The 13,268-nt window shown below is 38.8% G+C and overlaps 2 protein-coding genes across 5 annotated transcripts in view; one reads left to right on the top strand and one right to left on the bottom strand.

Moving 5' to 3' along the window:
- Window positions 1–13,268, bottom strand: part of drp2 (dystrophin related protein 2) — a 175,408-nt gene that overhangs the window by 20,373 nt on the left and 141,767 nt on the right. For all 3 annotated transcript variants that reach the window (XM_084430709.1, XM_084430707.1, XM_084430708.1), the window contains 5 exons: window positions 12,867–12,952; window positions 9,545–9,702; window positions 4,189–4,355; window positions 1,180–1,291; window positions 624–760 (listed from right to left, as the gene is read on the bottom strand). In XM_084430709.1, the coding sequence (XP_084286835.1) occupies window positions 624–760; window positions 1,180–1,291; window positions 4,189–4,355; window positions 9,545–9,702; window positions 12,867–12,952 (660 nt within the window). The remainder of the gene's footprint in view (window positions 1–623; window positions 761–1,179; window positions 1,292–4,188; window positions 4,356–9,544; window positions 9,703–12,866; window positions 12,953–13,268) is intronic.
- Window positions 6,651–8,288, top strand: LOC311303957 (uncharacterized protein). Of its 2 annotated transcripts, none has more exons than XM_084430712.1 (3): window positions 6,651–7,020; window positions 7,224–7,506; window positions 7,618–8,288. In XM_084430712.1, exons 1-3 carry the CDS (start codon window positions 6,797–6,799, stop codon window positions 8,212–8,214), a joined length of 1,104 nt encoding a protein of 367 aa, XP_084286838.1. In that variant the 5' UTR covers window positions 6,651–6,796; the 3' UTR covers window positions 8,215–8,288. The 2 variants fall into 2 exon arrangements, with proteins under 2 accessions (XP_084286838.1, XP_084286839.1); XM_084430713.1 differs by having other exon boundaries at window positions 7,224–7,496; window positions 7,618–7,866.

Genomic DNA, 13,268 nt, shown 5'->3' with positions numbered 1-13,268 from the left:
AAGCCAAGACAAATAAATCAACTAGGCTTTTTTTAAATAACATTTTTCCACAAAACCTATCTGGTTTTAAGGATGTTTAAATATTTTAACTGGGAAACAAGAGAAAAAAAAAGAAAGATGGCTTGTGGGTCTTAGCTAGTCTGCCAACCTAGACAGGCTGATCCATTTGCTTTATTTAGAGGAGTTTAGGGCGTGTTCAGATATTTAGAATGGGAAAACAGCTGGACGACCAGCTTAATTCAGCCAATACCAGCAAACCATCTAGGTTAATTTATTTATTTATCAATAAAATGTATCTGGTTTTAAGGATGTTTAGATAGTTTTACTAGAAAATAAGACAAAAATAAGACAAAAATAAGCTGTCCTAAGATGATCTGCGGGTCCTTCCAGCCTGGACAAGATGCTGTTTAACTGATTTACCCAGACATCCAGCTGGTCTCCCAGTCTGACCAGTCAACAGACAAGCTAAGGCTGGCTTAAGATGTTTCTTTTCAGCAGGGAAGAGAATAATTTTTGCAGTGCACCGCATTCAGTCCCACAGTTCTCCACTTATAAACCTACAAAAAGAACGCAACAACACTTAGGTGTGATTCTCATCAGCGGAGACAGGAAGTCAGACTCACGTCTCAGAGCTCTCCACCTCCAGTACTGATTGAACAGGCAGGTAGCCCCTCTGAGGGTGTTTACTAAAATACTGCTTTGAGCGAAACTTGTTCTTTAGTGTCTTTGCAAAGTCCCTCATCTTCTCGCCTGAGGTCGTCTGGAATGATTCAGAAAGAGAGAGACAGAAAAAGAGCCAGAGGAGAGAAAAATGAGAGAACATGAGCGATTGAGACACAAAACATCCTCTTCGTAACATTCCTCCGACACACAGCCAGTACATCAGTTTCCACACAGAACATTTGTCTTCCTCCCATCTCAATCTATCATCTCTTGAGCAGCTACAGAAAGCCGGAGCATAATAAATACGCCCACCTATAAAACTCAGACTGGAGCATGGGAAAACCATTAAGCAAATGGCCTTATGCTGTATTTCACTGCAGGAGATCAATTCGGTTCAATTCATATTTATTTTGCGTAGTGCCTTGAATAATAGTGATTGAATTTGAAACCTTTGAGCAAGCACAAAGCTGCCAGCTGGCAAAGAAAAAACCTCTGCAAGTAACAAAGCATATGTACCGGGGTGTAGTACTCCATGATGGGGTAGTGTAGTTTCTTGCCCTTGGTAGTCCGGCCTGTCAGAAAACACGTCTGGCAGATGTCCACATTGAACTGTTTCAGACTTCGGTATCTGAAACAGTGATGAGGCGGAGACACATTTTATATCCAAATGTAGATGTGTTAATTTTAGGATTACGAATAGATTAAAATAATGAATCATGACGACCCTGCTGACAATAACAACTTAAGGCTAGCAGGGTGGTTTATGCTGAATACTGATGGTTTAGTAGTACTGGTGGATCTTGTGTTCACCAGCAAAACTTGGCCCTTTCTAGTGAAGTAGGTTTACTAAGATAACCTTCTGGTTAAACTAATCAAGGTGGGGACATTAAAAAAAAAAAATAGCATACAAATCAATATCATTTACTGTACACTACCATTCAAAAGTTTGGGTTTGATAAGATTTTTTGGAAGAAGTCTCTTATGCTCACCAAGGGATACAGTAAAAAATAGTCATATTTTGAAATATTATTACAATTTAGAAGAATTGTTTTTTATTGTAATATATTTTAAAATGTAATTTATTCATGGAATGGCAAAGCTGAATTTTCAGCAGCCTTTATTCCAGTCTTCCGTGTCACATGATTCTTAAGAAATAATTTATGCTGATTGATGCTAATATGCTAATTTGGTGCTTTGGCGCATTTTTATTCATCCATGTTGAAAACAGTTGTGTTGCTTTAATATTCTTGTAGAAACCATTATACATTTTTCGTTCAAAAGATTTTTACTGTCACTTTTGATCAATTTAATGTATCTTTGCTGAATAAAAGTATCAATTTCTTATTGACTCCAAACTTTTTAATGATAGTGTAAATATTGCATTAAGTTTTTTTTCAGCAGGTAAATCTCTTTAGAATTGTACCTATTTTAAGCATATACTGTATTACATTCAGTTTTAACACATTCAGTTTCTCTTTGATGGAAAGAAAGCAAATATAATAGATGAAAATGTTCTTAAAAATAAATATATAAAAAATAAATGAAAATATGTACAGTAACAAAGAGTTTTGACAAATTAATATGTTATATATTATACACACACGCATATATACACAGTATCTCACGAAAGTACACACCCCTCACATTTCAGCAAACATTTTAGTATATCTTCTCAAGGGACAATACTATAGAAATGAAACTTGGATATCTTTTAGAGTAGTCAATGTGCTGCTTGTATAGCAGTATATATTTACTGTCCCCTGAAAATAACTCAACATACAGCCATTATTGTCAAAATTTACAATATTGCGGGCAACAAAAGTAAGTGCACCCTAAGTGATAATAGCTGTACGTCGTTTAACCATGCAAAGCCACATGTCCTATTCATCATGTTCATGTTTTTGTCTGCTTGACAGGACTATACAAATTTGTGCATCTTGTATTAGAGCAGTTAAAATTTGTGCTTTGAGTACAGTTCTCTCATACTGACCACTGGATGTTCAACATGGCACCTCATGGCAAAGAACTCTCTAAGAATTTGAGAATTAGAATTGTTGCTCTCCACAAAGATGGCCTTAGGCTATAAGAAGATTGGTAACACCCTGAAACGGAGTTACAGTACAGTGGTCATACAGAGGTTTTCTAAGACGGGTTCCACTTGGAACAGGCCTCACAAGGGTCAATCAAAGAAGTTGAGTCCTTGTGTTGTGCGTCAGGTGCAGAAGCTGGCTTCAAAAAAACAGACGCATGATCGTGCAGCATTGCTTTAGAGGTTGCAGAAGCAGAAGGTCAGCTTGTCAGTGCTCAGACCATACACTGCAACCAGTAGGTTTGCATGGCCGTCGTCCCAGAAGGAAGCCTCTTCTGAAGCTGGCTCACAAGAAAGCCTGCAAACAGTTTGCTGAAAGCAACCTGTCCAAGAGCATGAATTACTGGAACCATGTCCTATGGTCTGATGAGACTAAGATAAACTTGTTTGTCTCAGATGGTGTCCAGAATGTGTGGCGATGCCCTGGTGAGGAATACCAAGAAAATGCTGTCTTGCCTACAGTCAAGCATGGTGGTGGTAGCATCATGGTCTGGGGCTGCATGAGTGCTGCTGGTACTGGGGAGCTGAACTTCATTGAGGAAAACATGAATTTCAACATGTACTGCGACATTCTGAAGCAGAACTTGATGCCCTCCCTTCAGAAACTGGGCCAAACGGCATGATAACGACCCCAAACACACCGCCAAAATGACAACTGCCTTGCTGAGGAAGCGGAAGGTGAAGGTGATGGAGAGGCCAAGTATGTCTCCAGACCTGAACCCTATTGAGCAGCTGTGGGGCATCCTCAAGCGGAAGGTGGAGAAGCGCCATGTGTCTAACATCCAGCAGCTCTGGTGAATTACATGGCCAGGAGGATTAAGGCAGTGCTAGATAACAATGGTGCTCAAACAAAATATTGACACTTTGGACACAGATTTGACATGTTCACTAAGGGTGTACTCACTTTTGTTGCCAGCTATTTTGACAAAAATGGCTGTATGTTGAGTTATTTTCAGAAGACAGTAAATATATACTACTATACAAGCAGCACATTGACTACTCTAAAATCTATTGAAGTTTTATTTCTATAGTATTGTCCCTTGAGAAGAAATACTAAAACTTTTGTGAGATACTGTATATTTATGTGTATGTGTATGTATGTATATGTGTATATATATATATATTAGGTGTAATATATTAGATGTAATATATATAGATGTAATATACTGATTCTGATACTGAATATATAAGATCAATATAATAATACAGTATACACACACCTCAGCCCTATTTATTTTACAAACACAAAACCAGTCCATTAACAACCCATGTATATTACTCCATGTGCAGTTCTCTAATATAGTGCTATTACCACAAAACCTGTGATCAGCTGAAAGAACAATCATTTATTTTGACTAGCTAAAGAACACAGATAGAGAGGTCTGTGCCATCTTTCATCTTTCTCCAAGAAAAGACTCAGCACTGCAGCAGCTCACCTGAAGCCCTTGATAGGGCACTGCTTACAGATATAGCAGCGTGCCTGGTGCTTGGCGGTCTCAGCCACAGTCACCCGGTGCAAAACAGGAAGCCACACCACCGACTGAGGCTCTAGAATCATCCACTCCAGGAAGTGAGAGACCTCGATTGCGGACTTACCTGGAGCCTAGAGGTAGATACAGAAGATGCACAAGAAAGAGAGCACAGAGCAACAAGTAGCATGAATCAAGATACCCAGTGGCCATATTGTTCATTATGCATGCCTAATTAAGGACCAAAACATCTTCTGGTAGCTGATGGGCACAAGCACCCTATTAGAGCACATGCCCTTAAAAGAACTCATGTGATACAGGGGAATCACAGCCCCATGAAAGGGAAAGATACAATCTCAAAGAGGTCGCCCCTTGTTACAGTGACCTGGTGGGAAACGGATGACAGGCAATAACCCTAATAAAATAGGATGACATAAAAATCTGAAACATGCTAAATTCTCATTAAATACGCATCGAAGATGCATTAAAAGGTTGATTTCCCTTGGGCACACTCTGAAGCTTGGTCAGAGATTTATAATTAACATGAGTATCTCTAGCGTGGCCCTTAGTAGTCACTGGAGTGTACAGTCTCAGAGGGCACGGCAATGTGTGTGTGTGTATGTGTCTCTTTAACAGTGCTTAAGGTCTGGGATTGAGACCAAAGTCTGCAGTGTAGAGCTGAGAGGAAAACTTCAGAAGTTTCAATGAAACAAGAAAAAAAGGATCTTCTAAACAGTCCACACCACAGGGAGAGCCAAGAGTATCTCATGAGATGGTCCATAACTTCAAACAAAGTGAACCAGTCTTTTCATCTAGAAACACGCTGCAACACAACACAGCCAGATGGCTGATCTGCATCGTTCTTGGCCTGTCTTGATTAATGCAGCTGGGTGAAAAATTGTGTAATTGGAAAGTACTGGTTACCATTACAGTGGCATTCCTTCCAGTAATAAAAAGGCAGACATGGAACAAACGTGAAAAGGAATTTTAATTACGTGTGCCTGCAACTGCACACATGTTCTTAGAACAGGATTTAATTAAGGACTGGCGCACTAAGAATGAAAGGTTTAAGGCCATTGTACAGGAAACCTGTGGCCTATACCAATTTCATAATCAGGCCTTCAGTAGAATGAAATGCCAGGTGGTCACGTTCCACTGTGATGCCCATGCAATTTCTGAATTACAGCCTCATAAGAGTGAAGAGAGATGAGAAGATGTCAACAGGCATTACACCTTAATTTTTCTTAATTATTATAGACTACTAATTCCTATTACGTTGGTATTTGAACCTAAACTCTTTTGAAAAAACTTGATTTCACATAGTTGTGTTTTGAAATGTGTCAGAACGCAATTCATAATGCAAGTATGCACTGCATTATCTAATTTTTATTAAGCTGCTATGTCTAGCATTACAATTTTATTAAATGATCAATTTTTGCTTTCAGGTAAATTTACTTAACCATTCAAAAATCAGGGGTCAGTAAAACATTTTTGTTTTTAAAGAAATGAATACTTGCATTCAGCAAGGATAGAATAAACTGATCCAAAGTGACAGTAAAGACTTACATTGCAACAAAAAAAGATTTCTGTTTCAAATAAATGCTGTTCTTTTGAACTTTCTATTTAATCAAAGAATCCTGAAAAAAATGCATTACCGTTTCCACAGAAATGTTACACAGCACAACTGTTTTCAGCATTGATAATAATAAGAAATGTTTCTGAACGATCATGTGACACTAAAGACTATTTATTATCAAATAAAAGCAGCCTTGGTGAGCAGACTTCTTTCAAAAACATTAAAAAGTCAAATTGTCCCCAAACTTTAGAACATACTGAAGAGAATCTTGCCAATAAAGTTAAAGGTAGGGTAGGCAATGTTTTTCAAAAAAAACCTTTTTTTATACTGGTTGAAACTCTATTTGAAAAACCTGATAGCAATTAATAATAGAAGTGGCATAACTACCGTGATTAAAAGATGGAAACCCATGACATTCTACTCAGAGCAGTTCATGTTCTCAGACTCAGATTTATGCCTTTCTATGGCAACACTATCAATGGCTAAATGAATCTGCAGCAGTCAGGTGGAACAAGTCAGTGCCCTTTAAGTTGTTTATGTTTATAATTATTGTAATGTTATGTGCTTTGAGACATGAGGTAATTTAAGGCTGTCTTTCGTGACACTTTGCAGACTCATCTATTTTGGAGGAGGCCTGGCTTTGGAGACGCTCTGAATTGCCTACCCCACCTTTACAGTTTTTCTCAATTGCTAAAACACTAAACCCTATTGTCTGAACCAAATGCTCAGTTGCCTGAACCCACTGATTGAATCAATCACTCTTTTGGCAAAACCATAAGCACTTTTCACCTGTTTAGACACAACTTGCCAACACATTTTCATTGTGATGCACCCGTGCTGCATAATGGTGAGCACAGGTGACAAAAGTCAAACACAATTAAAGCACAGGTGTCACCACTTGAACACAACAACTCAAAATTGATCACACTTGTGGCTAATGATTTGAGGGAACATATACAGTAAGCCAGTTCAGAGAGCACTGGTTTGTGAGGCCCTACAATGGATAGAAATCTGAGAGGAAGAGTTTGTGTGAGAGGAGGTCGAGGTGGTCGAGGTGGTCAGCGAAGACAAAGAACAGTAATATCTGATGAAATCAGAGCTACTGTGATTGACCATGTTCTTGTCCATGGTATGAGCATGAGGGAGGCTGGACAAAGGGTACAACCAAACATCAGTAGATTCACTGTGTCCACCATAATCCGAAGATTTAGAGAAGAGAACAGGTAATTACCTTTTTTTGACATTATAGTACAGTATGTAAATGTTGACAGCAATTACTGTATGACATACTATATACTGTACCACATATGTTTCAGTACATCACTGTACAAATGTACTGTAGTATTGTAATGGAGGGTTGGTCTAACTGTTTGTAGGCCTAGTATTCCATGTATGTTTTTTGTAACTCCATGTTCTCTTTTTGTAGAATTGAAAGACTGCCACATGGGGGTGGGAGGACAGGTATGTTCTCCCCACACCAAGAGACCCTAATTGTTGATATGGTCTGTGAGAACAATGCCATTAAACTGAGTGAAATTCAGCAGATGATCATTGAGGACCATGTAAATTTTGAGGGTATCAACAGTGTCAGCCTCTCTACTGTTGATCGTGTCCTCAAGCGCAACAGACTGCGCATGAAACAGCTATACAGAGTGCCCTTTGATCGCAACTCAGACAGAGTCAAAGAGCAAAGATTCCAGTATGTACAGGTTGGCATATATCCAGACACATTCATTGTTGATTATTCTAAGTAGTGATTTACTGTAGTGGCCTAAATCACTTTTTCCATATCACTTACAAAACTATATCTATTTCTACAGAGGGTTTTTCAACTGGATGCAATGGAAAGACCCCATGAATACATCTACATGGATGAAGCTGGGTTTAATCTCACCAAAAGGAGAAGGAGAGGCCGTAATGTGATTGGCCATCGGGCCATTGTTGGTGTTCCTGGGCAGCGTGGTGGCAATGTCACATTATGTGCTGCCATCAGCAATCATGGGGTTGTCCACCATCATGCCAACCTGGGGCCCTACAACACTCACCAGCTCCTCATTTTCCTCAATCACATGCGAGATGCTCTGTTAGGGCAACAGGATGAGCATCCCATCTATGTTGTTGTTTGGGACAATGTGAGTTTTCACAGAGCCCTCCAGGTTAGAGAGTGGTTCAATATGAACCAAGGTTTTATCAATCTTTGCCTTCCACCGTACTCCCCTTTCCTAAACTCCATTGAGGAATTCTTCTCCTCATGGTGGTGGAAGGTATATGAACGCCAACCTTACACCAGGGTAAATCTGCTCCAAGCCATGGGACTTGCCTGTGGTGACATAGGTGTGGAGGCATGCCAAGCCTGGATACGGCATGCCAGGGTTTTTTTTCCCCCGTTGCCTGGCCAGACAAAATGTGGCCTGTGATGTGGATGAAGTCCTGTGGCCTGACCCAGTACGGAGACATGATGCTGTGGCTGAGTAATGCACTTATTTGTATATTTTTGTACTTTATTTTTACATGGGCTTACTGTACACAGGTGGCAAACGCATACGATTTCTGTTTGTTTTTACAAGTGCTACGTGTAAATGCACAAGATTTCTGTTTTGTCTTTTTGTACAAGTGCTAAATGCAACTTTTGCAACATGCATTTAGCCTACAGTGAACAATAAACATTTATTTCTCCAGCTTCATGTCCTGAGCATTGTGTTTTCTATTTTTCTACGTAGTGTTTAGTGACTGTTCAGTAGTGTTTTTAATTTTGATTGACTCGGGGCATGATTTGACAACATAGTTCAGTTTTGAGTACAGATTGAACTGTTTTGAGGTGAAAGTTTGGTTTTGCAAGAAGAGTCTGAGGTTTTGTGAATGTAGCTTGAAAATTGGGTTTTGTGTTCACAGTTTAGAGAAAAGGAGAGCAGCTTTCAAGAAATGTGTCTTAGCAATCGAGAAAAACTGTAAGTCAAGGGTGTAATTTCTGCGCCTCTTGTGTCAATACTTCCCAAAGCAAAAATACTTCCAAACAGGTTTCCCAAACATTTGCAAATTAGACTCTCCAGTTATGCCATTAGCTGAGAGGATGATATGTTTACATTTTTGGAGAAAAATAAAACTTTGAAAGACAGAAGGAAGCAACTTTCAAAAGATTTTACTATATAATATAGTTAAAATCAAATACTTTCCTGTATCCTATTTATATTAAAAGACAAAAATATAATAGCTATTCTTGGTTGATTTCCCCAAAAAGTTTAACCTGTGTCTCTGTGGTGCTATCAAAATATGTAATGGCAGACAAGAGTGTTTGAGAAAACGTTTAAAAATAGCTATTTTGTTTCTGCTATTCTGTTTAGTGTCGTTAATGGCATTGAAATTACACACTTCACTTTTAATGGCACAGATGTTAGAAGGTAACTCTATTGTCCCCTTGAGTGTGCAAGTTTGATACTGGCACAGTAAAGGAGAAATACACATTTAATAAGTTCAACAGGACAGCCAAGCACTGACCAAGCATTTGTGTTGAGTATGTTTCTGGCCAGTGACTCACTAAAACAGCTCTTTAATCTCTGTACGTTCTAGCCCGAAAACCCAGGAGAAGCAGTGCACAGTTAGGACAGAAAATGAGAGAGAGAGAGAGAGAGAGAGAGGCCATTTCATCATCTGAACAGAAGGCATATCAGAGAAAAAGAGAGATACTGAATCTCTGAGATACTGTAATGAGATACTGATAGAGAATCTGGTTAGCTGAAGAAGTCTTACCATCCGAAAGCAGCTGCGGACACTGGGCTCCACGTTGCTCCCCCCAAATGCCGCCACCTCCCCGAGCTGCCGAGGGATCTGAATGGCCTCGTGCAGTAACAGACTGAGATGTTTCTGATCTGTCAGTCCACCTGGACCACACACCTGTCTGAAAAGGTCTGCAATACATAAGCAGAAAACCTGGTTGAATACTCCACTAAAAGAAGAGACTAGGGAAAAGAAGCTTTGTGCCAGTGTGCAGAAGTCTGGAGGTGGGAAAACTGAGAATGTGTGACTTAAATGCCTTTAGGTTATAGAGGTGTGAGGCGAGATGTCTAACACTATGATGTGCAATGTATTGCCAGTGCCAAAATAAAATTCTTAACCATTGTTTTTTTGTGTGTGTTGTGTATGTATAGTTTGTGTTTAAATAAGTAAATCTATCTTGTTTTAAAGATGTTTAAATATTTTTTTAATGGAAAATACAAATATTTTAAAAACTATGACCTGGTGCCTGGTGAGATATGCATGATGCATGCACTGATTTAAATGTGGACTAAAGGCTAACATTAGCCGAGAGACCTAGAACAGCTCACACAGTATGTGTCAGGAAGCCATCAATGAGCAGAATGATACTGACAGGAGTGAGAATATTCTCTGCAGTGCCAGTAAAAATAGCACTATCTAAAGTGGCTGGCACACATACACATTCACACCCACATGCAAACCAGCCTCACACATAGTCTAGTCCAAGGACAGATTATGGACCGGGTCAATCAGTGCAAGAGCCCTGGGCCTCTAACTGAGATGCCGACTATGGCCCAACACCTAGAAACAAGCCACTGCAGATGTAAAATTGATATAGACAGATGAACAGTGTTTTATGCCAGTGGCTCTTTGCATGATATGAAATAAACAAAAGAAATGAGTGATGTTATGTGTTCCTGGCCACTCTTTATCACTAACAAAAACCTTATTGCAGATTTGATGTTGTATACTAGTCATTGCACATCGTTGTCTCTTTTGCAACATAATGCACACAAGGTGTATTTATTTTTGCAACTGCAACATTATTGCATTTTTATTGCAACTTCTTGCGTTTGTGACTTTATATATCCGAATGGTGACTTTATGATAAAGTCTATTCCTAGTTGGAAAATCTAGTAGCTGGTTATTAGTTTGGTCTAAAGGCCTAGGTATACTTAATTTCCCGCATTCCGCTCCGTCTTGTGCACAGTTGAGTGCGCAAGCATTTCAAAGTATACTCCTTTGGCCGTGAGTGCAGAAAGACGGGTTCGGTGCATGTACACTATCTAGTGGACATTATTTTCAAGTTCTCAATTCACTCGCACACGCGCTGTTATATTCGCACCATCTGTGCGGACACAAAAATTGGGCTGCATAAGGACAGCGTGCGTGGGCGGCCGAAGTATACTTTGGACTTAAGCTTGTCATTGGCCATCAACAAACCAGCTACTTATGGTGATCAAATTGGATTTGGAACATGGTGGCTGGTCAACCAAATAATGAACAGTTTGGACCAGTTAATGGCCAGCTTAAACCAGATAAAAACAAGCCACCATGTTCCAAAAACAGCTTAAACAGGACTTACCAACAGGAACAAATCGCAATTGCCACAAGGGCCCTGCAGGAGCATAATTTGTCCATGGCTAATAGGTCTCCATCTACACAGTCTTAGTAAGGGTGGATGTGCTCTTTACAACTGAAATGAAAAAGTAACTGATGACAGAGAGCAACATTGATCCTTTAATCAGTGCTCACTCTCTTTACTGATGTAAAACTCACATTTTAGGCAATGTTTGGGTGTAATCACCAGATTGTATTCTGACCCAAGGATGTCCACCTCTGGCTTGGACTCTTCTCCTCCAATGCTTTCTGCAGTGCATTGCACATGACTCTTATTTACTGGGTCCCGCTTGTGACTGCGCTGTCAAATTACCCTCTAACCCACACTCTTCCAAAGGCAGATTTAGGCCACGGATGAAATTTTAGAGCATCAGAGAAAGTCGAAAGAAAAACCCCATGACAGAAAAACTATTTCTTTGACTTTGCACTGACACTTTTTTCTTTATTTTTTTTTTCTTTAGTGATACTGGACCACAGATTCCAATAAAGGTAAGAGGAGGTGTGTGGATCAGGTGTTGCTGACATTGTGGGGACAAAAAGTCCAAACAAGGACAGTAAAACCTTAAATCACCTACAACTACCATTCACATTTGGGGTCAGTAAGATTTTATTTGTATTTATTTATAAGAAATTACATTTATTCAGCTAGGACGCATTAAATTGATCAAAAATGGCAGTAAAGACATTTATAATGTTACAAATGATTTCTATTTTAAATATATTCATCAAGAATCCTGAACAAAATTTATTTCAGTTTCCACAAAAATATTAAGCAACAACTATTTTCAATAAAAAGAAATAATAATAATTAAAAAAAATAATAATAAGAAATATTTCATGAGCACAGAATATGAATATTACAATGATTTCTATGGATCACGTGACACTAAAGACTGAATAAATTGGCTGATGAAAATTAAGCTTTGCATCACAGGAATAAATTACATTTTAAAATATATTAAAATAGAAAACAATATTAATAATGTTTTAATAATGTTAAAACATTTTTAATAATGACAGCTACGCAATTACCACTTTGACGCTTCAAAAAGTTCATAAAGAGATAATAAAAATAATCCATATGAATTGAGCAGTTTAGTCCACATTTTTTGAAGAGACTCAATCACTTTATATGATAAACAGATTTAATTTAGGTTTTTATTCACATTTAAACATTGATCAGCGAACATAAACAGAAGCTCGACTGAACATACTTGGTGCGCGAGAACAAACCTCTTGTAGAAGCTGAAGAACCTCTGAAGAAAACCTCTGAAGAACGTGCTGCGTAACACAAGAGAATGGATCTCATTGGTTCTCGTACTTCAAGCGAACATGCTTGAGTTTCCGTTTACCACCGCTGACATGTGAGTTGATGAATGTATGTAAAAAAGAGCCTAAATTCAATCAGTTCATATAAAGCGATTAAAAAAAAAATCTGGATTAAACCACTCAAGTCATTTCATATGGATTAGTTTTACAACCTCTTCATTAACTTTTTGAAGTGTCCGTGTCAGTTGTGTAGCTGTCTATGGAGGGACAGAAAGCTCTCAGATTTCATCAAAAAGATCTTCATTTGTGTTCCGAAGATGAACGAAAGTCTTACGGGTTTGAAACGACATTAGTGTGAGTAATTAATGAAGGAATTTTCATTTTTGGGTGAACTACCCCTTTAAAAACATAATACATCTCTACTCACATTTATACTTTTCCTGGATGTCTGCGTTGCATAGAATAACCAGGCCCGTCTTGAAGGAGAGCACTCGGATCTTACCATTACGACCACTAGAGAAAGGAACACATGCCAAAAATTTGAAAGAAATACAAACACAATTTCAACATTCAAAACTTCACTGAGGTTGTTCTACATATTGAAATTATCCTGTCAGTTAGTACGACCGTGTAGTAGGTAACCAGCACCAAACAGAACTGAAAGGCCCTGCATCGTGTGGTCCAGTCGGCTCAATGTCTCACCATGGATGTACAACACAATGCAGAAAAATCATCTCAGCAACTGCCTCGGCTCACTACTAAAGTCGTTAACAAGCTATCACGGATTTATGGTCAAAATATGAAGTTCTGGAGGAGTTACTTCCTCCAA

Source organism: Rutilus rutilus (genome assembly GCF_951802725.1).
Source record: "Rutilus rutilus genome assembly, chromosome: 14".
Lineage (NCBI taxonomy): Eukaryota > Metazoa > Chordata > Actinopteri > Cypriniformes > Leuciscidae > Rutilus > Rutilus rutilus.
This window is presented reverse-complemented; position numbering and strand designations above follow the sequence as displayed.

Excerpts from the sequence above, each read along its gene's own strand:
- LOC311303957 (XM_084430712.1), top strand. The coding sequence starts at position 6,797 with ATGGATAGAAATCTGAGAGGAAGAGTTTGTGTGAGAGGAGGTCGAGGT. Across the intron at positions 7,021-7,223 it reads AGATTTAGAGAAGAGAACAG|AATTGAAAGACTGCCACATG; the intron begins GTAATTACCTTT and ends CTCTTTTTGTAG. Across the intron at positions 7,507-7,617 it reads AAAGATTCCAGTATGTACAG|AGGGTTTTTCAACTGGATGC; the intron begins GTTGGCATATAT and ends CTATTTCTACAG.